Source organism: Nomascus leucogenys, chromosome 9 (assembly GCF_006542625.1).
Source record: "Nomascus leucogenys isolate Asia chromosome 9, Asia_NLE_v1, whole genome shotgun sequence".
Classification (NCBI taxonomy): Eukaryota; Metazoa; Chordata; class Mammalia; order Primates; family Hylobatidae; genus Nomascus; species Nomascus leucogenys.
In genome coordinates, this window is record NC_044389.1 from 84,887,115 (window position 1) to 84,913,345 (window position 26,231).

The 26,231-nt window shown below is 37.2% G+C and overlaps 1 protein-coding gene across 3 annotated transcripts in view; it reads left to right on the plus strand.

The window, feature by feature from the left end:
- The window catches only part of NFKB1 (nuclear factor kappa B subunit 1), a 116,533-nt gene that overhangs the window by 31,571 nt on the left and 58,731 nt on the right, over positions 1-26,231 (plus strand). The window contains exons 4-5 of one of the 3 annotated variants that reach the window (XM_003257479.2): positions 1,359-1,399; positions 5,357-5,455. In XM_003257479.2, the coding sequence (XP_003257527.1) occupies positions 1,359-1,399; positions 5,357-5,455 (140 nt within the window). Of the gene's footprint in view, positions 1-1,358; positions 1,400-5,356; positions 5,456-21,312; positions 21,394-26,231 lie in introns of those variants that run through there. The other 2 variants (XM_012499514.2, XM_030819173.1) reach the window with 2 other exon arrangements.

Sequence of the window (26,231 nt, forward strand, 5' to 3'; positions counted from 1 at the left end):
GGTGGTGGGCGCCTGTAATTCCAGCTCCTCGGGAGGCTGAGGCAGAGAATTGCTTGAACCCAGGAGGCAGAGATTGCGGTGAGCCAAGATTGTGCCATGGCACTCCAGCCTGGGTGACAGAGTGAGACTCTGTCTCAAAAAAAATAAAAAATAAAATTTTTTTAATTCTCTTTTATGTTATAGTTTATTTTTAATTTCAACCTGAAGGTTTATTTCCTCACAAATTTATGTAAGATAAGAGATCTTGAGCTTCTTCCTGAGAGAAAATGAAAATTAAAATGGACATACACGCATTCTCCTAAAATATTTTTAGCACCAAACATCTTAATTTACATTCAAATAAATGAGAACCACCATATGCCTTTATTTATTGCAAAGCTATGGATTATTGTACTATTGACATAAACATCAGCTGGGAAGCTTAAGGACTTTTTCATATTGAACAAACTTATGTTTGTACTTATGTTGTCAGAGATTCTGATTTTCCTTTGAATTTTCGAGTCAGATACCATTAGGGTATGGATTAAGCCTCTAGTTTTCTTTGTGTTTTTACAATAATTAATTTGCATGCACCTATCTTCAATTAAATTATTTTCAGTATTTTATAAAATGCCTGAGCTGTTTTAGAACACAGTTTATATGACTGCACAATATTCAAAATTGCTTATAAACATCAAAAGTTATGGATTAATACGAAAATTTTACCATGTCTGATAGACCAAATTACATTGGGAGTGTTGGAGAGGAAAGGGGAAACAAACTAACCAGTTAAGGAATGAAGGCAGTACTTTCCCTTCAAGTAAAGAAAGGAACAAAAAACCTAGTGTAAGGAAAAAGAGGTAGCCTGAGATCATTATCTGTCTATCATACATATACATACAGGTTGCTAGATCAGTATCTTTTAATTTCACATTAAGCATACTCTCTTTGAGGAATGAAAGTCAGTGTCTAATGATGTGAAGGCCAAAGAAAATGTCATAGTGCCCAGAAGTGGCTGCTGCTTTTAATTGGTATTTGTCATTTTAAAATGCTTTGTTAGGAGACAAGATTATGAAGGCTGTTGACATCAATTCTTGCCAGCCATATGCCTTTTATTGGGTTAGGAAATGTGCCATCACCTTTCAACAAACATTTATTTATTGTGGTTCGCTAAACTTGTAAAACTATTGTTAAAATAAGGGTTAATTTAATATTTCAAACAAGGAAGAGAAATTATATCCTTGTGGAATTTTAACCAAAAATTGATTTGAAATTTCTACATAAAAAAAATTTCAGTTTTTGACTTGCTTTACATATTATACCAAATTTGAGAAGCCTCACAGTTTCTTTTGGTTTCTGTTTGTTGTTTTTGTTTTTAGCAGATGGCCCATACCTTCAAATATTAGAGCAACCTAAACAGGTAAGATTAAAGGGGTGGGACTTTAAATGTTAGATTCCAGTGTCTAATATTGAGATCATAAGCACTGAAGAATAGTAAATGAATTCTATGAAGGAAGTAGCTTATCTGAAAGATCAACAACCTGACAAATTATGTAACAGCTTTATTCATTCACTTTACATTTCTCTTAGTCATTGTTCACTCTGTCCTGAGCCTCAGTACGTAGTTCTGTAAAACTGCAGTTAATTACAATATTATAATTACAGTTAATTACAGTATTCTGCTGTCTCTACCAGCTTATCAGCTGCTCCCAGGAAAGGCAGAGGTGATTTCCATTCATTTTCATTTATAAGGAAATACGTATGCATACAGTTCACATGCACTGAGCGACATCCATCTATTATCCTTGCACGTGTAGTACCTCTTAGCCTTCCTCCGTCCTTTGGTATCCCCAGCCTTTTCTGTGCTGCCTTTGGAACATGTAACCTAACATACTAAAAGTACCAGTGGGAAGTAAAATGTTAGAATGAACTATTGAATTCTCTTCCCTCTGGTGTCAGCCTCTTTGGAGTCAGGAGGGGAACATTTTATCAGGCTCTTCCCCTTACCACTAGAGTCTGTAGAGGATAGCTCAGAACTGAAATGGCCTCCTCACTGTATCCAACTCTGTGGATATTTATAGGAAATTGGACGGGACCAATGCTGTGAAAGAGATAGAAAGGCAGTCTTTAATGTCTGCCTACAGGAGGTTTCAGTTATTAGGGAATGGAAATAATGGTGTAGTTCCCCACAGAATGAGGACAGTGAGTAAATCTTTGGATGGATAAATTAATCACATTTGTGTGTGACCGAGGATATGGATACCTGTCCTCTTGCAGCTATATTACCCGACACATTTTCTAAGTATTGTTTTCATTAGCTTAGGTGAGTGAAACACTTTTGCATTTTGTAACATTTAACACATGCTAACTAGGTCACAAGCTTAAATAAAGCATCCACTGTGTTGTGGTTTCCAGAATCGTGACATTATATATGTATTATATTTGTTCAGCATTTGATATAAATGTCTTAATGATTGCTGAACAGGCTATCCTTATAAGGTTGAAATTAGATGAAAGTTTTTGCTGTGGGGGCAAGAATGACACATGAAACTTTGGGGCATGGTTCTAGTTCTTGCAGATGTCACATCCTGACTCCTCAGGCTGCCAGTAACACTCCATTGCTTTACCTCCATGTTCAACTCTTTTTTAGCAGAGAAGGTCATCAATTCCCAGTGAAATTTAATCCCTTAAAATTCTGTGGGCTCTGGCATCGTGGAAAATTTCCCAGCTTTTAAGATCTAGTAGTCTATGAAACAGAAATCAACTAAAATTTATTTGTCTGCATATGCCAAAGTATTTTTTCCAATATCATTTTCATAAGCATAGTGCTACAATAAGAATTTTTAAATGTAATTCCTTATTTTGGATCCAATAGTCATAAGGAAAAATTGGCATTTATGATTTACCTGAAGGGTTAATTTAGTTCCAAAATTCAAAATTTAATTCATATAAAAGCTTATGTGAGTAAAACAATGTGTTTACCAAAGTGATGCTATTTTGATATCTGAATTCAGTGAAAGTAAGAAGGTTGTATTCAAGTCAGACTTTCTGACTGAATGGATGTAGCCTTGCTTTTGAGGTTGATGACTCATTTTAAGCAAATGGAGTTACTGAGATGAATGAATGTGGATGAAAGGCAAAATTTTAATCTCAGAAATTTAGAATCAGAAATGCATCCAGACAATGCATTTGACGACATCTTCTTGAAAACAGTTATAAATTTTCATCCTCAGGTTAAAAACTTTTGAGGATTTAGATACTCTTATGTAACCATGAAAAATATCTGTTAAGTATTTATAGTTTATTTGACACCACTCCTAATAAGATATAAACACATATGTGCTATATTTTTCCAACTGTCCCAAAGGAATTTTGTGATTAAAGATAATGAATTGTGTGTGTGTGGTTTGTTTTTTTTTTTTTTAAGTTTGAAAAAGATTCTTTTTTCTTTGGGACCTCTTAGCCACAGATTTTCCCCAGCTCTGACCGAGATGAGTCATAGCATAGACTACTAATTTTTAGAACATCCAGTTCTGTTGCATATTAATCAGTGTTAATTAACTAATACTGTTCAAAAACTCAAGTTGTGTTTAAATTAGCAGTCAAGTAAATCTCGATTCTTATGGTTAGCTAATTCTGGAGGCTATTATACATGTGTTGTTTTTTTCATGGTTTTAGAAATTTCATTTAATTATTTAAAAAACCAACAGTGTTTGCTTACAAAAGGCATAGGGCTGAAATTGTAAATTATTTTTAAATATGAATTGTGTGAGAATCAAAACAAAGGAATTACCTCTAAAACTTCATCTCCAAAGGCTTCCCTTGTGTTTAGATCTGGAATCTCCCAAGGAGTTGTTTTAGGTCTCACTGTGATGAGTTGATCATAAACTTTAGACATTTGGGTGCATTAAGGAAATTTCCCAGACTAGGGAATTTACTTTAGGCCTTACTTATCTGGTAAATGTGTTTGAGGACTGATCTTTGGAAATCAGGAAGTTTTTGGATAATATAGGAACAGTTCCAGATGCTTCCCAGAGATTTAAATCAGTTCAAGGCACCTGGTCTGCTCAGAGACTGCAAGACCCTACTTGGCATAATGAAATGTAGTATGGTCTAAGTAGTGCACACATTTTACATTGGTTCATGAGCTCAAAGCTGTCAAAATCTGCATGCTTGCTGGGGTTCCACAATTTAATGAGTAAGGGAGCGAACCCCCACCAGCAACTAGTGGGTGTGATGAGCTGATGGGCAGATGATCTAGTGCTGTATATGTGGAGTTGGTCCCACAATAGAAACAAAAGGTGAGAATGTTCCTTAAAAAATCTTAACATATTTTCTTTTCACCAAAAAGTGAATCTGTAAAAAGAAAATCATCTGCTTAAGCAACTATGTGGTTATAAACTACTAACACTACCACAAATTGATTGACGTCATTATAAAGTTGAATCAGGAAATACAGCGAAACCTCCCTTAATATGATGATGAGGTCATAATTATCCTTGTTTTGTTCTTTGTATACAAATATGAATAATTAAGTTAGCTTTATAAATCATAAAAAGTTACAACTGGAGTAGACCTTAAAGATGGTCTGGTATAATCTTCCCTTTTGTACAAATGAAAAAACATGGCACTTCTTAGGTGTTTATCAGCCCACAGTAGTTTATATAGTGAAGGCTTCCAGCTAACTCTTCATTAATTAACGACATCTATAAAATTTCTGGGTTAGATAGTATTTAAGGGAACTACCTAGTTTTGGAATCATTCTGGTAGGTTAATATTCAATCTTGAGCTTGACCATATCAATAATCATAAAAACAAAAATCTTATCCTCTGAAATGCTGAGAGAAGCTTAGCAGATGCAGGGTCTAGCACAGGGTGTGTTCTACAACGCTGAAACAATATATCTAAATAAACATGTCTATAGTCCCTGCTGAACCAGCTGTAATCAGAGTAGATAAAGGAATGCCTTTAACTAAGAGTCAAGGAAGCATAACTTTTATTAATATGGTAAAGTTCAGAGCTTGGCAGCAGCAATTTAAGACAAGGAAGCTCTGACTAGAACAAGCCATAACATGTTGAGTCTAAAGCCTGAACTCTTCAGCAGATTACTCTCCACACATGCATAGCATGAGAGGTTCCACGGCTTAAGTACTTGGCTTTTTAGCCATATCTTAGTGTACAAATATCAATTAACACCATTTTTCATAGTAAGATTACGGGAAAAGTGATTCTCATTTACAGAGCCCTCTTTCACAGTTTCATGTTTTTCTTCTCTCATTTAGTAGACATAAGATTTAAAAATGTGTATGTATCTTTGTTGCCATAATTTTTCATAAGTATTTCTCAAACTTAATTGGCTTAACGTTCACCTTTGCAGAGAGGATTTCGTTTCCGTTATGTATGTGAAGGCCCATCCCATGGTGGACTACCTGGTGCCTCTAGCGAAAAGAACAAGAAGTCTTACCCTCAGGTGAAAGTAAGTTTCTGGTAGCTCTCCTTCTATTTGAATTCTGGAAATTTTGATTCCCTGCGATTTCCAAAGAATTGCTTTAAATGAGTACAGGTTGCCTTCGCACCTAAGCTGAAGTGTTCACATGATTATTAAAATTTTTAAATAGAAATTTGTCTCCTAGCAATAGAAGTGACAGATACTAAAACTTTGTTAACATTTCAATTTAGTAGAAATGTCTTCAACATTAGCTAACAAACTTACTATTTCTTGATCATCTTAAAGATTTTTAAAAATTGCATACTTCCTGAAACTTTAGTAAGTCTTTGAAAGAAATGGTTGATTTTGAGTCTTTGGAGATTTAGTGAAAAACCAAACAAGTGACTGAGTGTATGGATTATACAGTATATTACTTAAGATTGTGAATTCGGATCCAGACTTTGTTATTAGCTGTGTGGCTTTGAATAGGTTTAACCAATACTTCTAAACTTCAGTCTCTTAATGTATAAAACGCAGAAATATTAACAGTATATACTTCATAAGGTCTTTTAGAGATTAAATGAGAAAATGTGTACATGTTCCATAGAGAACCTGAAAGTACCCTAGGGCCTTGGCCTGAGCAGATGTGTGGCCCTCTTGGAATGAACTGCTACATGACATGCTGGTGGTGTGTTTGGTCATACCTTTTACCATGTTCAGGCTGTTTGTTTATTTGAGAATATTTTTCTCTAATATGAGACTTTTAATTTCATAATATGCTACTATATTTCATAGACTGATGATAAACATAGACTGATAATCATTTTGCAGATAAACCCAGTCAACAATTGTAATTTAGTTTTTTATACAAGTTATTTGGTCAGTAATTCAAGGCTTGGACAAAATAGTTCTCACTATGTGTGTATGCCCTCAGGATGTAACATACTTTTGGCCTCAGTCTTTTTGTTGGTTTGTTTTTGTAAGTAGAGGAAGCTCAGTAGAGCAGGCCCTCAGCAAAGTTGTGATGTAAAGAAATCTGGCCGGGCTCGTTGACTCATGCCTGTAATCCTAGCACTTTGGGAGGCCGAGGCTAGCAGATCACAAGGTCAGGAGTTCGAGCCCAGCCTGGCCAATATGGTGAAACCGCATCTCTACTAAAAATACAAAAATTAGCTGGGTGTGGTGGTGCACACCTGTAGTTGCAGCTAGTCAGGAGGCTGAGGCACAAGAATCGCTTGAACCCGGGAGGCGGAGGTTGCAGTGAGCCGAGATTGTGCCACTGGACTACATCCTGGACAACAGAGTGAGACTGTCTCAAAAAAAGAAAAAAAAAGAAAGAAAGAAAGAAAGAAATCTGTCTTTGGTTTTGCTAGCCTTGCATTTTGTTTCTTCCTTTTCCTCTTATCCATCTTCTAGGCCCAGGCCTGTTAAATTTCTTATCCTTATTCCCAAACAAAAGACAAAATGTTGTGATGTCATTCTTTACCTTTCAAGTGAAACCCATTATTTAGTATGGGTGCTATTAGTCATATTTGCATTTTAAGTCTCTTAGCTCCAATTGTGGAATGAAAGATGTTTTTTCTATTAAAGGTAATTAGGCGGGTAAATATGATGGCTTAAGTCCACAGAAGCAGACCATGGTCTTATGGCCTCACATCCTTTAGAACCTTGATGAGGAATGAGGAGCAGCAATAAAGAACTAATTTGCACTTATTAAACACCAAAGACTTGCCAAGTGCTTTGTATAACATTATCTCTTTTAATCTTTTAAAAATCTCAGTAGGTAAAAAGTGTAATGCCTGTGAACCCAAACAGACTCAGAGAATGGAATTATAATAACAAGACTTTCTCACCAGACTAGTGGCTCTATATCCTGCAGCAGGGTATTGCTCACCGAACCTCTCAGATAGAATGTGTGCATTTAGGGTACTGGGGGCAGGGAGATAAGGGACAAATTATGGGAGGACAATGGTGTAAAAAGGCATGGCGAATGATAATTCTTGAAAACAAGGGAGAGGGAGGCTCAGTGGTCAGTGGGTACTCAGGTACTGGGGAAGCCAGGCCCAGCACTTACCTTTTTAACACGTGTCTGTGTGTCATATGTATAAATATTGTGCCTTTATGTATGTGTATATTTGTGAGAAGGAGATTGAAAGACACATGTTATCAGCATTGACACTGACTATAATGACTGAAGAATTAACTAAGCGAAAAACTGGGAGTTTTTTCTGACTGGCTTCGCACAAAAAATATAAATTATGGTATTTCGTTTACTTCTATTGCTCTAGTATTTTGTGACCAAGTAACAATTCTTGATACTAACAAACACATGGCATTAACTTTCTTATAAACTTATTGGCTAAGAAAAAACTTTATACATCCATTTATTCCCAGTCTTCATACATCTTTCTCATGTAGAGGTTTCATCTGCTCAAAAACATATTGCTGCCTCAATCACAAAATAATTTACAAGTGAAACAACTTAATGGGCATTAGATGTTCTTATAGAATGAAAGTTTCTATATCAAGGAGTTTAATACTTACTGGGAAATATAGATATGTAAACGACTAATAATAAAGCAGGTTCAACTACAGTCACATTATTTCACCAAATCATTTATTTTTTATTCACTAATTCAGTATCCATTTATTAAGCATTTAATCAACTTGTAAGAAGAGGAGGAACTTAGAGGTTAGAGAATATGACTATGTAAGCTGTCATTGTTCCCTTAGCTTGTCATTGTTCACTGAAAATTGAAATGGTTCTGCTGTTCCTAACAGTTAAAGGAAGTAATTTTATTTATCCAAGAAATTCTTAATTGGAAGGATGGGGAGGAGAGAAAGAAAGAGACAACAGTCAGGTATTTTTTTTTTCCAGAGCTCTACTCCAAATATCCCTTTTAATAGTTATTTCTGCTCAGGATGAACTTTTAAGTTTACAAAGGAATTTTAAATCCCTTTTCCCTCTAATGTTGAAGCAGAAGAAAAAATTGTTCTCCATGCATCTTTCTAATCAGGAAGACCTTTAAAATTGTATGTGTCTTTTCTGTGGTACTTTACTAAGCACCTGCTCGGTGAGAGACTGTAAGGGGAACAGTGGGATAGATACATCTAAAGTTTCTCAAACTTGGCATTATTGACATCTGGGGCTTGAAAATTCTGTTTTGTGGGAGGCTGTCTGACACGTTATAAAATATTTAGCAGCCTCCCTGACCTCGACTCACTAGATGCTAATAGGATTCCTATAATTGTGACATCCAAAAAGTTTTCACATTGGCAAATGTCCCCTGGAGGGCAAACTCACCCCTCTCTGAGAACCACTGATGTGGATGCAACAAGCAATCAACCTTAACCTTACCCATTTGCATACTTTTCTACTACAAAGTTGTCTCGCATAGATTACATAGAATTGTCCAAGTATATTATTTTATAAACGTGCCTTTCTTGATTATTAGTAGATATTTCTTATTTTCAAGATGGTGATCATGGTGTCTGTATAATTTCTCTTAGAATATCAGAGTTAGTGTACCTGGATACTAAGGAGAAAGAAAAGAGAAAACGTGTATCTTCAACATTTTATATTCTGTGATGACCCTAAAAGCTAATGTGGGAGTTCTATTGACTGTTATAAACTATTATAGAAGAGAAAGTGAAAGTGGAGAGTTAGGTCCACTGTGTGTGAACAATGGGAGGGTCTGTGGAATGATGCTTTCAGGTGGGCAGAGTCCTCATGGAGGGTGGCCCCACACTCACCCCCAGAATCCAGAAGCCATTCCCACAGGAACTTCAGAGGGAGAGCATTTACATTTACAGGAAAGAAATGATACTTCTGAGCCTTACATTTGCCACATATTCATTAAGTGCATTTGTTCAGGCTTAAAAGTAAAATGCTATGGGCTGTGCTTTTCCTCAGCTACAGCCTCTCTCCCTCCAGCCTCACACCCTGTCTTCCTGTCATGCCTTTGTGAGAGCGCCACCACTCTGCGGTGCCTGGAGAGGAACGTGGAAACGCAGACAGTTCAGTGCATACTCGGTCATATGGAGACATCAGGAAAGAGTCAGGGGCCAACTTGAAAGCTTTGGGGGCTGGCTGTGGTTTGCAGGCTGTAGACACCAAACTATACTTTATAGAACATGTAAAAATATAGCCTGTATGGGTTGCTCTCTTACTGATTGTCCAAATTTGATGCCTTACATTAATTCATTTTAAAACCAACTCTAGAAGTCTACTCAAATCCTGCATTTTCTACTGGAATTGTGTCCCATGCATAAAACCCTGTTTCGCATAGGTGTAGGCTAGGCTTACAGACCCTCTTACCATGTTGAGATTATTTCTAGAACTCAGGCTACTGAAATGTCTGGTGCTCTGCCTGTGTCTTTCACGTAGCTAAGAAGAAAATTTCCATTTAGCTTTCTAATGTCTTGCTGTGCAAGTCTGCATGTTCTTTTTTTTTTAAAAAAAATTTAAATTATAAATTATTTCAAGCATATAGAAAGTTTAAAAATTGACATAACAGACACTATGTACTACAACACAAATTTAATAGGTATTAGCATCTTACCTTATTTGCTTTTGATAGCTCTCTCTCTCTCCTCTCTGTCTCTCAAATAAAATAGTTACAGCTAAAACCCCACTTATCCATCACTTTGTCCTCCTTCCTTCTCCTTAGGTAAACTGCTCCTCTGAACTTTCATTCCCCAAGATGTTTTTATATTTTTACTACATAAGAATGCATCTATAAATATTGGCATTTTCAAGAAAATCAATTTTTACTAACTTCAACCCAAATTTGCCATTGTATAGGATGGCTCCTTTTCAGGACAAACATAGGTTCAAACTGGACTCCACTGAAGATTACCTGGTACTCACTTTGATCCTATTGATTCCTCTTTGCTGTCTAGATAAAAATGTGTTTGTTACAATGTAGAGTTTGTACTGACTCTTATAGCAAAAAATAATATTCAGAGAAAAATCTAGGGGAAGTAAGTATGCAGACTAACTCTTATATCTTGTCCTTTCATAAGAAAAATTTCCCATCATTAAACATTTAATAATCTATTATACTGCCTATAAAATTTCCCTTTAAAGTTTTTTCCATTCTAATTTCATCACGGAGCTCCTAATGGGAGAGGCTGGCAGAAAAGCACAGGAACCTTCCTCTAGGCCAAGCTTGTCCCTGCCTGCTTTTGACTCAGCAAGGAGTGCCAGGGAAGGCTCACTTCCCTATTTTTCCCGAAAGCCACGCATGAAGTTTTAAAAATCAAATGCGTTCCCTTTGACAGAGGTGGGTGACAAGAGAAGCAGCCCCATGGGACTTCAGAAACTCTCACCAATCCTCCTCTAGAGTGACCAGGAAGTACCCCTTCCCATCCTAACTAATGTGACACATCCTTCTGTGTGGTCCACTCTGTGCAAAAACAGAAATTGACAAGAATGACTTTGATTGTGAAGTACAAATAGCTTACCAGTTAGTATTCTTAGTTTCTCTTTAGTTATAAATATCAAATGCAAGGGACTTGAAACCCAGCTGATAGAAGTGTAACTATTTTTAATCAAACATTTTCTGAAAGCTGGTTCTCACATATGTTGTCTTTCCTGAGTGTTTTATGTTGAGTGGAAGACGTGTTGAAATGTTTAGGTCAACAACAGCTTTTTGTTGTCCCCTTCCACTACTGATTTAAAAAAAAAAAAAGGCTCCGCTCTTCGTGCCTTTCCTTAAAAATCCTAAATGTTAAGTTTCTGTCGAGGTCAAATAGAGACTACCCGATCTGCTGTGGCATTTGAGGATATCACATATCCTTGCATAATCTCCCTTTCCTTTGTATAGACTTGTCTGATTCAGGTGGTTTGGATCTATTTGGAGTACTAATTTAAAATAATTTAATGTGACTCAATTACTTAAAACAACAGGGGAGAAAATCACCAAAAATCAGCTAGGTGTGCATATAGAACCTAGTTCATAGCATTTATTAGGATTTCCATTGAACCCCTAAGCTGTTCACTGCACAAATATATTAATTAGGGAAAATAACCATATCCCCTATGTATATTATACCGTGTGTTTCGTAAACCATGAGAAAAGCTGCTTATTGAACAGAAGGGCTTTGTAACCTAGGGTCTGTGGATCCCTGTTGGTGGTTTCAGAGGCTTTTTAGATTCCTGAATTTATATGCAGACTTGCACATGTATGTATGTGCATTTTTTCTTGGGAGATAAGTATAACTTATATTTTCAAAGGGAAAGATTTAACATGGTTAAGAATCATGCTATAGCTTGTATCACTTTAGCTTTTTGATAGCAGCTATCTTTTTAAATGATCTGTATAATATCTTTTAAGATTTTTTCTTGTTTTATTCTTGCATTTTTAATCAATTTCAAATGAAGTGAAATGCTTTATGTTGCTCAACACATAGCCCAGAAAGCCTCCCTTCAGTTTTCCAGTAGGTGGAAAAAAGATGAAACTGAATCGATGGCCAAAAGAGTTGAATGGGCTTCACTGCTTTTTCTTTCTTGCTCTTCCATACATTTGCAGATTAAGCATGAAGCTCACCATTAGTGATTGAAGCCAAAAGAGAGAAGGCAATAATTCATTGAACAAATATTGATTGAGCACTGTGTGTCAGGTACTGCTCTAGACAAGCAGACAAAACTCCCTCCCATATGTAACCACAATCGAGACCTGTAGGTAATTTTTGTTGCAAGTAGTTCAGAAGTTTTGTATTTTGTCCTAAAACAAAATATTACTTTGTGAAATATTTTTTTAAATAGCCCTCTAAATCCGCTGTACGTATTCAAAGTCACCATTATAAAGTGGAGAAAGCTACCCATTAGAGAAAACCTATCACACAGATAATAGCTGGGAAGCTTAACCCTTAGAAATTATTAGGAGAGATATACGCTTCTTGAATTTAAGAATTGTCTGAATTTTAAATTTTGTTTTGTCAGTTCTGGCTTAGTGACCTTCCTCTATTGGCCATTCCCATTTTTCTGCCCTCCACTCTTCCTTGACACGTGATTATTTCTGGGACCACTGTTGAATCTGAAACAAATCTCTGGTGGCTTCTTTTAAACCCAGTGGTCTTAGTCTGAAGGTATAGTGGGGCGACTCTCGGCATTCCATTCTGGAGTCTTGACATCATAAAGTCACATACTGGCAATTCGCCTTGATAAGGTGAGGTGAACACACAGAAGCACTAAGATCCCCACATGTGTTCCACTGCCTCCTCCACAGACAAGTTGTTTTTCAACCCATCTGCAGGTCCAGAGGTGAAGCTGGAGGCTACCGTGCAGTCTCAGTCTTTTCTCCCCACCCTCCAGGTGGATTCCAAATAAGAAGCCTCCGGCCTACCTTCACCTCCCTGGGGTCTCATGGACATGGGCTGGAAAATGCATGCAGACTTTCACAGACAATGCTTTTTGCCTTTAGGTCCCCTTCTACCCAACAGAATGATTATAAGAATGGCTTGCTATGCTTACTTACATCATCTCATTTAATCATCACAATAATTCACTGACGCAGGTTCTATGATCCCCATTTTATAAATGAGGAAATTGAAGCCTAGCGAAATTAAGAAGCTTAACTTGGGTCTCACAGGCTTTTAGAGATGGAGCCCAAGATTTCAGTTCATGCCATATGGTTTAAGGGCCTGCACTCTTAACCATCATGGAATACCATTCATTATCATAATATTAAGGATCTGTCTCTACTTTGCAGGAATCTTTTAAATCTATGGTTCACAATCATGGGTGGGCTTCAGAATCGTCCAAAAATGTTTCAACCACAGAGACGCCTGGGACCCACCGCACAATTGCTACATCACAGTGGATCATCTAGCCAATCTTGGATTCTACAATAATTCTATGACAGTTTCTAAGAATACATGCCATTATATAATGGCAACATATTACAACAGATAATTGAATGGATATTCAATGTATAACTGTGGAATAGAATATTATGCCCCTGTGTTTTAAAAAGGTAATTGAGAGGATACGGCACAACATGGAAAACTGCTTACAACATAATATTAAGAATAAACCTCAGCTGGGCACAGTGGCTCACGCCTATAATCCCAACACTTTTGGGAGGCCAAGGCAGGAGGATTGCTTGAGCCCAGGATTTTGAGGCCAGCATGGGCAACATAGTGAGACCCTGTCTCTATAAAAAAAATTTTTTTAAGAAAAAAACCAGGATTTTAAATTATTGCTAATATTTGTACTGATTACAAATATTAGCTTCTTTTTATAAAGCCTGGGTGGAAGCATATAGATGAATCTTTAGCTTTATTTATTCATCTGTGACTTAAAGAAGATTGGTTAACACCTGACTCCACCTTGAGTAGCAGAACGTTGGACTGAAGGAAAAAAAATGTGAAGCTGTCTTACTTAGCTACGGTTTCCAGCATGTTTTAGTTGAAGGTAGGAGATAATAAAGACATAGAGCTATATAAACAGATTTTCTCAGGAGCTCTATGGGAGACAGAGCAGGGTGGCTCTCAAACCTTACTATACATAAAAATCTGCTTCAAAACTTACTTAAAATATCGATTTTATTCCATTTCCAAAGCCTGATAGAGTAGATAATTCTCCCACTACGATACACTTAGTAACACTAGAAAAAAAAATAACATTTTCTTCGATGCATAGCTGAGTTTATTAGAAAGTATGAAAAGTACTGGGGAGCCATAAAACAAAAGAAAAATTTGGGAAAACACAATAGGATATGGATGGACTTTGGGGCCACAGCTGCCCTGGAAATATTTGCTGACCTAGATAATCGAGAAGCTTGGTTTTTAACAGCTTCCTAGAGACAAAAGATAAGGCCTTGGGCCCTTCCAATCTGAGGAATTGAAACTGCAATCACCCACTTAAGTCAGGACTCTCTCAGGGCTATAGTTTCTGTTGATGGGTGATCCTCAGCCAGAGAGGTAGGTAATGAGGAAGTTGCCTGTCTCAGCCTAGGGGGAATCAGAAGATAAAATGCCTGTCTTGAGAATCAGTAACTACAAGCCCAATTCTTACAGATTCAGAGTTAAGTGTATGCTCCCTGAATAGAGTAGGAAACCCCAAGTCTAGAAATGAATATGAAGTTGTTCCACATTGGGGGTACCCTCAGAGCCTTGCAGAAACACATAAAAATTTATGTGGCTCAAAGAATCATGAGCTCCTGATAAAAAATTAGAAAATATGTATGCACATAAGCCACTGTTTTAAGAATTGGCAGAACAATGAAAAGCAGAATTAAATCCCCAGAATCTTCAGATAATTGAATTACCAATTGTTTGATACATAAATACAAAATAAGTTTGGAATAGAAAACAGACCAGGCAGAATGAAAATAAAACCAAGTCGAATTTTTAAAATTAAATGTGCGACACTGAAAATGATTCAGCATAGTTAACGTGGATAATTTGAAAGAAAGGATGAGCTGGCAGGTACAAGAGAAGGAGTAAGAGGTGTCTAGTTGAAGTCCTAGAAAGAGGTATTACAACTGCAGATTTCTGGTTCTACATTTACAGTTTCTAGGTCTGGGGTGAGGTTTAGGTGGTTATGGACCACACTTTTAGGTTTTAAAGCATTGGCTCTGAAGTCATTTGGTTCAGGGCTGGGCATGATGTTGGTTCCTAGTTTTGCCACTTGCAGTGTTACTTAACTTGGCTAAGCATCAGCTTCCTCATCTATGAAACTGAAAAAATAATACCTACTTCATAGGATATATGTGTAAATCAAGTTATTCAGTACATGCCATACAGTAAGCACTTAAAAATGACAGTTGCTTCTATTTTTATATAACCAAATACACTACTACAAATATTGAGTGGCAGCTTTGCTGGTTCATTTATGGATTCATGGAGCTACACAAAACCTTCACCAGTCTATTAATTTATTTTTAGTACAGTCTCTCTAATCAGTGTTGCTTGCACTGTATATTGACCGCATATCCTTTCTTCTGTCTGGGGTTATTAAGATAGGAGACTGAGATCAGATGCTGTGTCAAAAGCTTTCTTTTAGATGTAACACATGATTTCTTATGAAAATCTCATAGGTAGGAAACCAGAAAGGAATTTATTAAATTCTTGTTAGGCTCCTTAGTTGTATCAGTTTTGTAGGGCAGTGTTTTAATTTAGGATACTTATGATAGAGCGCACCCCTTCCATAATTAAGAGAAACACAAGATGGAAGTAAAGATTTTATTACTTACTGGTCCTGGGGAGCACACAGCACTCCAGGGGAGGCCACACCCCAAGGTCAGGGAGCATGTGGAGAAAGAGAAAGGAACTCATGGGCCACTGCCTTTACTGAGTCCAGGACATTATCCAAACAGGTTTCCCACAGGGAGTTTTAATAGGTGGGTTTCAAGCAAGCAGGTATGAGTTCCAGGAGGTCACACTGTGACGAAGAAGAAGTCACTGTGGCATATGCAAGGTGTGAGCGTCAGTGAAGACCAGTCAGGTAGGCTATATGTAGCTGGCCCGTGGGGAGGCGATCACCAGGTGGCCATTGTATAATGCAGATACCCAGATTGGCCACATAGAGGAACCGGGAGGCGGTGTAGTACTGGAAACTGTGTCAATGGTCACTGAGCCCTGCTTTAAGTATGAGAAAGTCCAGCTTATATTCAAAATGGATGCAAAAGCAGCATAAAATTAAAAGCATTCACTGCCGGCTGCCATAACAAGTTACCACAAACTAGGTGGTTTAAAGCAACCGAAATTTATTCTTTCATAGTTCTGGATGCTAGAAGTCCAATATCATGGTCTTCGCAGGGCCATACCCCCTTTGAAGGCTCTAGGCAATAATCCTTCCTTGCCTGTTTCTAGCTTCTTGTGGTTGCTGACAATTCATGGCAGTTTTTGACTTGTAGTTGCATCATTCCAATTTCTGTCTCTATCTTCACATGAATGCTGTCTTCTCTCTGTGTCCCTGTATCCAAATCTCTCTCTTCTTTCTCTTAGAGACCCGTCATTGTGTTTACAGCATCCGTAACCCTATGTGACCTCATCTTAACTAATCATAATTGCAACGACCCCATTTCCAGATAGTATAATATTCTGAGGCTCTGGGTGGACATGAATTCTCAGGGTACACCATTCAGCCCACTACAAACATATTGTGGCATTGAGGTTGTGAGCCAGTAGCTCTGTGAATATAGGATGATGCCCATTTCAGCCTGATAATACACTCTGAAAGAGATCACATGTTAACATTGTTGCCTCAGTTAATCATAGAAATACTCAATTAGTATAGAAATAACAAGAAAAACGCTTTGTTATTCTCATGTGTCATTTATCGAGTTCTTACTATGTATCTGTTATTGTTATCCTTATACACTTCTGCAAGAAAGATGGTTTTATCCCAATTTTTAGCTTAGAAACTGAGGCTTAATGAGTAACTTGACCAAGAATGGCCTCTCTTTCTCCATTTCCTCCCTCTCATGGTGTTAAGTTTTATATACATAAAATAATATATATTATTATTCTGTTAATATAGATTAATATATGTATTTATATATGTACGTTTTTTATATGTATAAAACTTATGTTGTAAGTTTTATATGCATATGTATTCTGTTTATATTGAATTTATATATATATATATAACTTAACACTATTAAGTCTCATGGTGTTGAGTTATATAATTGTTCTATTAATATAGATATCTATATATATATATATATATGGGAGGAGGGGTGTTTCTCCAGCCCAGACTTCTACTTTGAAATGTAGGCTCCAGGCTCAGCTGCTTGTTTGACATTGCCACTTGGATGTCTGGTAGACTTAACATATTCACAACTGAATTTCAAATCTTCCCCACCAATCTGCTCTGCCTCATAGCTTCCCCTTCCCGGAATGTGGTTGCTCCATCCTTTCAGTTGTGCAGGCCCCAAATCTTGGAGTTTTCCTTGACTCCTCTCTTCTTCTCAAATCCCACATGTAATCCGTCAGGTAGTCTTATTGGCTGTGCCTTCACACTTTCTTCAGAAGCTAATTATTCTTCAACACCTCCAATGCTGCCACCCTGGTATAAGCTACCATCCTCAGCATCTTTCTTCCAGTGGATTTTAGCATCCATGAATGATTATTTGCTAAATCAATTATCAATAATTGTTATAAATTTGTGATTTTTCTATTTCTATGCTTCCTGTCACTTTTCTGGGTTTTTTTGAAAGAGCTTTCTTCATTCTTCTTTAAAAAAAAAATTAAAATTAGCATCAGTATGAACTTGTGGGTTCTTTTGTTATTCATTGTACTATAAGCCATTCCTGTCATTATTCATTTTGATTCTTAAATTGTCCTATTCTTGGCCAGTGGGAGTCCTTCATGCTAGCTCCTATGTCTTTTCGATATGTCCCCATCTTTTTTTTCCTAACACTTCCTTATTTCTGAAATTGTAAGCTATTCTAGGTTCACCCTATACCTTCACTACCCCAGTCCAGGCATCGTCTATCTCTCTAAGAAGTCCTAGTTCCTTTTAGCAGGAGAAGTTTTTCTAGACTCTTTTATTAGGCGGAGCTACAAAATTGATTATTTTAAAAATCTCGAGTTCATACTCTAATTCATACCTCTAATTCCAATCCAACACTGCAGGCTTCTTCCCTCCCTCCCCTCATCCCATATTTGTATTTGGATTTGAGATATGAAATGTGTATCTCACATCCCATATTTCTTCAGTAACTGAAAACCCTCATCATCAATGATAGCACCATGCTTACTCATTTTGCTCAGTCCAATAATACACACACATTTGTAGAAAAATAGAATAGTTTTAGAATGGCTATACCAGTATCTACAAGCTTACTATGTTCGGTTCAAAATTTCTTTGTAGTTCTTTTGACCAAATGTATTCGACAGAGAGCATTCAGTCAGAGTAATGTGTACAAAAGTTACTTGGATTAGATTTTTTCCTTCTGTGTATTTATGTTTCCATTGAGCTATAGAGTTAAGCTATTTTTTTTTATTTGTTTCTATTCCATTTTAGGGGTTTTCCCATCCCTGTTGATTTAATAATTTTATTTTTTGAATGTCAACATTTGTCAGTTTCACATCTTTCATTTATATGAGATTAACTAGACCATTTAGAAATCATTATAAAGTCAGGTTGTTCTATTAATTTTTAAAATAGGTGTATAAAAACCAAAGGGATCAATCAGAGCCTTGATTTAAAGTACGTTCTGAATTATTTCAGAAACCTGAATCCATCTAAACCCAGAACATTTCATTTGTAGATTTCGAAGACTTCTTGGCCTTCCTACCTTCCTTACATTTATGTAGCATGTGTTTATCCAAGGCACACCACCTGCCAGGCACAGTGCTGGGCTCTGTGTTGACACACATGAATGTGATCATCTTTCTGTAGCCCCCAGGTTACATGGCACCACAGCCAAGATACAGACATGTGTGAGACAGTAATCAGGGTGTTACTCAGGATTTGCTGGAGGAATGCCTCTTCAAAGGATATTCTAAATTGGGGTGTGTGTATGTGTGTATGTGTGTTGAGGTGGACTGGGAGAAAATATACCCTCCTTGAGATCACCTCCTGGCTAGTCTCTTCCTTTTCTATTTGTGATAGAATGCAAGTGGAATTTGACAAGTGTACTTCTCAAACTAGAAACTAGAGAGCTGGGTCGCCATCTCAGTCACCGTAAGAAGAATGAATCACACCAGATCTACATCATTATCTTCTATGACAAGATTTCTAGAAGGGTGAGATAGTGAGATGCTGGAGATCCCTGTTTTGGTAGTTCAGGGATTCACAGCATCTCCCATGCTGGTGATGTCAACCTGAAGAGATATTTCTAGTGATAGGTTCCAGGGATCTTTCCCCAAACACTTTAATATATTTTATCATTGTCCTAAATACAGCCCTAGAAGGTTCTATTAAATTTGCAGGTGACATGAAGTGATAGACAACAAACAATTTGAATTCAAATTAATTTTGAAAGCTGAGACAATGGACCCAATTCTTCAGCAATTATATTTAAAAGATATAAATATATGCAGAAAACAAATTACAAGTACAGAGTGGAAGAGAGATGATTTAGCAGCAACGCATGCAGAGATCTAGGAGTTTTACTTAATAACAGAGTCAACATGAACCAGCAATGCAATGTGACTACAAAACAAGTAATTCCTCATTAGGCTGCATTAATGGAAACATGATATATAAGACCAAGGAAGTGGTGGTCTCATTTGCACTCTGTGATGAAAGGCCACACCAGGAATACAGTGTAATACTACTGGGCACCACATTTGTAGAGAAATAGAAACCAACTTGAGTGTCTTCAGAGCAGAATGGTGATAGAACTCAAACTTCCCTCAAATGAGTACTTACTGAGCCTGAGAAATTTATAGCCTGGAGGGTTTGGTTGTCTTCAAATATATGAATGGCTGTGATGGGGAAAAAAGGATTAAATGTGTCCTGTTGTCACAAGAGGATGAAATAAGGAGCGGTGAATGGAAGCCCCAGGCGATAGAGGTTTCAGTTGCTGCTGACTGTCAGGGCTGTCTGAGGGTGGAATGTATCGCCTCAGGACAAAGTGAGCTCATTGTCACTGAATTGGTTCAAAAATGACCAGGAAGACTACAGGGCAGGGAAGCTAACTTGTATTATAATAAGTAATTTTTTTCTTTTTTCTTTGTATGCCCTTAGGAAGATGTTTACTTTACTTGATAAATCTGTAACAAGGGATAATCAAGATTTGGTTATAGGACAATTACAATTTTCTGACAGATCCCCCAAAATAATAGAAATTAATAGCTTACACACTACTTTATCCCAGCTGTAGAATGTATGACTTATTTCATATACTTTGTGTTTTAGTCGGTTTATACAGGCTGAACAATATAAAGTTAAGACATTAAAGGGTTTTTTTTGCAGGTTTAAAGTACTACCATTTTTCCAAATTACTGGCTGATCCTAGAACTTGTGAGAAACTTCAGTGTTGCCCCGCTTCCTACTTTTGTTTACATCATAGTACGTAGATGGTACAATATTTTGGTTAACCTCAGTCTGACACTTAGATCGTGTTCTCTTTTGCCCTATTAACGTCTAGAGTGTAAAATGACCAGTAAAGTAGCACCAAGAAATCAAAGAAAATTTCCCAGTTCCACTCACTTGTAATTCTCTTAATTTAGTAGGGGCTTTCCACAGGAAATCACAATAGAATAGTTGAAATACTCTTTATCTTATGTACTTTCCTTCTGAAGAAAGGGACAGTTAATTGGCTTTTTCCCAACATGGTCCAAATTCTTATACAGGGCAGCTGTATTTACTGTAGTACAAAGGAAATTCTACACAGAATGATGTCTCTAAGTATTTTCAATAATTAAGAACCTAATTGCTTCTCTAGCCAGTGGGTTTCAGTGAAAGTGATAAAATAGATTTTCTAAGCAAGAAAAACATAATGAAGGTGATTGTATACCTTTAAGAAAAAAGAAGTCAGTGATATTCAATCCCAAGTAAATTTGGGTATCACAGAGTCAGAGATATTCTTAATTATTTTAAATTAAATTTGAGTCAAAAACAATGTGTTGAAAGACTTTAAAGTCATTTTAAAAGAATGTTAGAAATTTACATTAATAATTTCTATTTTCAATGAATAAATAGATGAGAAACCTAGAATTTTTGTTTTGGACACACTTCGATCATATCTAATGTGTTCTACTTCCTCTAATTATTTTTATGTTATTAGGATTTTTAAAAAACCTTTCAGATTAAAATTTCTCAGTGTATCTTTGTTTGCGTGTCTTTTTTTCTCTCCCCACTTACGTAATTGAAGCATTTCTGACATATCCTCAGGACAGACAGATTCTTATCAAGACTTAACTACCCAGGGCAGGGCCCTCCTTGGATTTACTGAAAATAAACACTTTGGGTACTCAGTCTCAGTTTTAATGACAAAAGTTGAAATCTTTGCCTAACATGAAGGTTTTTCTTTGTCTCTAAATTTTGATTTTCCATGCTATCAGAGGTCCCATTGCAACAGGTAATTTGAGTGTTGATTGTATGTTTTCTCAGTTTGTAATTGTGGTGCAATGTATTTAAAATGTTCACAATTTTAAAGTTAAGTTTACCTATAAGGTTCTTTCCAACTCAGAAATTCTGTGATGGTAAACTTTTTTTTTTGTAGTTTGAAAATGTGATCTTTGGATGTTGTCTTCTGTGTCCTATGCATATGACTAGGAATCATAGAATTTTAGAGCTGGAAAATGAGTGAGACATTATCTAGTGATTCTGCAAACGAAGAATTAAGAGGCCCAAAGAGGTTAGGTGACTCGCAGTATCATAGCAGTACCTGGTGACTAGAACTCTGGCCACCTACTGCAGCACTAAAAATTAACCCAAATGTTTTTATCTGAAAATTTGCAGACTTCAGGCTAGGCCTGTAAATAAATAAATAAGAAGTTAAAAAATATTTGAGAAAGGTAAGCTTAATATGCCACATTTGGGAACAGATGTGCCTGACACAAATGTATTTGGTATAATAGAGAATACTCTTCCATTATACCAAAATGAAAATTTTGAACATTCTCAAAATTCTCGAATTTTGAGACATTTATGTTAAGCACAGTTTATTCAGACTCTCTATAAACTGTGCTGCCATCCCTGTTGTTTTCTCCAAGCGGAATCATACTTAAATTACAACTTTAGGGAATTTAATGTTTCCTATTTTTGCACTCCTGGGATATTTTTCAGTGACTCAGAAGCATAAACTGACACTATGAAGTTAAGGCTGTGTTCCAGTGGGAGTGGCAGCATGTCTCTAGGACACTGGTGGGGAAAGCCCTCCTCATGCAGCTGCCTTGGAGAATCTCCCTGCTGGTGGTGAATGTGAGATCACACAGGGCCTGCAGCCAGGGCAGTACATCTCCTCTCAGTCTCACTTCTGGTTTTACCTAGAACCAACCCTTGGCGATTGTCTGCCTCCTTGGCCATTGTCTGCCTCCTTGGCCAAACCCCCGCACAATAGGAAAACTGCGTCTCAAGGTCAAATTCTATTAATACCTGAGAGGTGAATTTATAAACATTTAAGATGTTTTAGCATCTCTGCAGCCAGGTCTCTGTAAATGAAAATTGTTTTTTGAAGTAGAAAAGCCTAAGGGAGTACAAGGGCTTCAAAAAATAATCCTCTTAGGAATAAGAATATTGCCAGGGTTAGGTGTTCCTAACTGTGGTTTCAAGCAGAGGAGTTAGTAAAATTCCAAAAGTTAATCAGCTTCATGTACTCAACTTTTGCTAGGACTTTGCAGAAACTCCTCAGGGATCCCTCAGAGTTAGATTAGGGAGAAGAACCCTGTCACAGGACAGTAACCATTCAACAGTTGGATAGCCTGTTGGGCCCCACTGTCCTCAGCCTTTCCTAATGTTGCCTGGGAACACCACTTTTCTGCTCCCTCCTTTCTCAGTGTAGTCTGGAGACAATGATTTATTTATTCACTAGCTCCTTTAACAAATATTGATTAAGTAGGTACTGGTTCTGTTCTAGGGGTTGGAAAAACAGAGAAAATTAAATAATGCCTTTGTCCTCAGGAAATAATCCATTTAATAGACTTAAGATATGCCCTTAAATACCTGAATCACCACTGCATAACCAGCACCTGTGGCTGTCATGTGGGAATTGTTGAACAAGATAATTTTTGAATGAAAGAATAAACGACCTAATTGCTCTAATGTAAGGATAAATTTTTAGGAGTCAGCTAGTTGGGATGATTATAGAAGGATTCAAGGGAGAGATGTAAGAAAGCATAGATCTAATGAGAGAAAACAGCACAGCAGAAAAAGCAGCAAAGGCTCAAAAGTAGAAATCTCTGAGATCAAATGGAGAATAGTAAATAATTCGCTGGAATGAAGAGCACATGGAAGGCAAGGGTGGTAATAAGGCTGGAGATAGTAGATAAGGCCAAATCGTGCAAGAATTTAAACTGTATGTTTTTAGAAAATTGGTAAGCTATAGAAATTTTATATAGGAATGAGAAATTATCAGCAGCATTGTGCTTTAGGATTACAAATCTGGTAGCAATCTGCTAACAGATACTGGAAGGGAAAGGCCCAGAGACACTAGTTGGAAGAATTGCAGTGATTCTTCATGAGCTAAACTAAGAGTTCAAGCTAAGATAGATAAACTAAGGAATGAGAATGGAAGAAAGGGACAAACTGAGATTTTGGGGTGGTACTCAGCTGAAATTTGGCAACAGGCTAAACATAAAAGACAAGAGACAGAAAGGAATCCAAGATGAAAAGAGGATTTTGCTGCAATTTTTTAGAAGGTGGCATTTGTATTTCCATTTCCAGGAGGTGGAGTAGCTTTGAGAAGAAAGGTGATTAGTTCAGTTTTGGGCACATTGAGCTGTAATGGTATTATGGACAGGAAGATGCCCTACAAACAGCTGGAAATGTTGCACATGCTTAAAAAGAAGATGAGAACATGAGATTTCAATTTAGCCATCATCTGCATGGAGTAGACAATTCAATCCAGGAGACTTGATAAGAATGTCAAGGGAGTGATCATGATAAAGGTGAGAAATGGACCAAGCATCGATCTCTGCTGAAACATCTCTTTGAGCAGGAAGAAGAGTACCTTAGCAAAAGCAGCCAGTGAAATGGGGAGTTGGGGGAGACTTTCAAGGAGGGAATGGTAACATATCCCATTCCCAAAGAGGTCAAGTAGGGGTGAAGAATAAGAAATGGCTAGTGAGTTTGGAAACATGGAATCTGTCATGACCTTTACACACTTTTTCATTTGATGGATCGGGGGATTACTTACATTTGCAAAGGGACTCAGAATAAGTGGTGGTGGTTCAGCATTAGTAATTAGAGATTTTCTTATGTAGTTGGTAGGGAGAAATAGAATGGCATTCAAACAGGTATAAGTTCCTCTTAAGAACCTTTCTCATTGGATTGTAGAAAAGATCAAATGAAAGAATCATTCAGTATTTCTTGGTATCATGCCCGGCCCATAGGTTTCAATAAATGTTAACCTTTACAGTTGTCATCATCATTATCCAGAAGGGGCTTTTTTTTAGAATAAGGAAGAAAAGCAGTGCTCATCTGTAGACAAGGGAAAAAATCCTTTGGAGATAGAGAGAAGGGTAATTCAAGAAGATCAGGAATAAATATTAAGGGTAAAAACAGAATGGTTAGCCCTGGAAAAGGGAACAAACATGTTTCTCTGAATTAGGAGAGGATATGTGAAGTTAACAGGGATGTTTTGAGCCTCGGTAACAGTAAGGAGAAGAGAGAGTGAAGGAACTTGCACGCAGTGACTTCTACTTCTCATTAAAGTCAAGAGAGAATCTCAACTGCAGATACCTGCTTAAGGTAGGAAGAGAAAAATAAGAATTGCTGTCATTTATTTTGTGCTTTTGATATAGCAAAAACTGTACTGACACTTTACCTCCTTTAATCCTCATGAAAATTTAGAGATTATATATTTGTATTCACATTTTACAAATGAGAAAATAAATAAAAAAGTTAAGTAACTCTCCCAGAGTCCCCCAGATGGTCATGGGAGCCCAGATTCAGAGCCAGCTATGTCTTACTCCAAAGTCTGTGCTCTTCATTGAAACATACTCCACTAGTTTGAGATCTTGGAGGTATACCCCTGCACTACTATCAGGACTACCCCTGATAAAGTCCTGTGGGGTAGTTGTTCCTATCCATCACCACAGAGAATATCAAAGAAGGGCCCTCTCATTTGAGGAATAACAGACAGTGAAATTGAGATGGACCAGAAATGCAAATCCTGGATCCCTGAGGGAAACAACAAAATGAGGCATAGAGGAAATATTTGAGTCCGGTGCCAAGACTCATCAGTACAAGAGAGAATGCCTAATGGGCAATAGCAGTTAGGGTGGGAAGAGAGAAGTACAAGGGGGTGTCTTGGAATTTGAGAGAAGAACTGCTGCCTTAGTTTTCCAAGGATAATTATTCAAGAATTGCCCTCCCTTCACTTTCCCACAGCTGGCAGAATTCCTACCTCTTAGTAGTTAGATTCCTTTTTACCAGATACTGTAGGGCCAGTGCAGCATTTAGGGCCCCCAGCCAGAAACCCTGCCTCCAATTTAGACCAGTGTTCTGCTCTGGTGTGTAATAATCATATTCTAATTTAAATAGCCTATTGAGATGCTACATTGGTATCTAGCCTTTTTTTTTTTTTTACTTTTAAGTTTTAATTTTATGTGCAGGATGTGCAGGTTTGTTACATAGGTAGACGTGTCATGGGGGTTTCTTGTACTGATTATTTCATCACTCACGTATTAAGCCTAATATCTATTAGTTCTTTTTCCTGATCCTGTCTGTCCTCCCACCCTCCACCCTTTGATAAGCCCCAGTGTGTGTTGTTTCCCTCTATGTGGCAATGTGTTCTCATCATTTAGCTCCCACTTATAAGTGAGAATATGCAGTATCTGTAATAACGGGTTTTCTGTTCTCGTGTTAGTTTGGTAAGGATAATGACCTCCAGCTCCATCCATGTCCCTGAAAAGGACATGATCTTGTTCTTTTTCATTTCTGCATAATATTCCATTGGCCATTTTTTAAAAGGCAAAATAACAAAAAAAAGAGTACAGCTATCTCCACTCCTCACCCACCACCTGCTATCTAACCCAACTCTTTATATTTCAGTAATGCCTTCCATAAATAACATTTTATCCTGTCTTAATTACGCATTAATTAGTGTATTAATTATTGAATGCCCACAATATGACAAGCATTATTTCAAGCACTGAGGATACAACAGAGAATAAATCAATATCCTCACTGTTTTTATTTCATTTTTTTAAGAGACAGGGTCTCACCCTGTTGCCCAGGCTGGAGTGCAGTGGT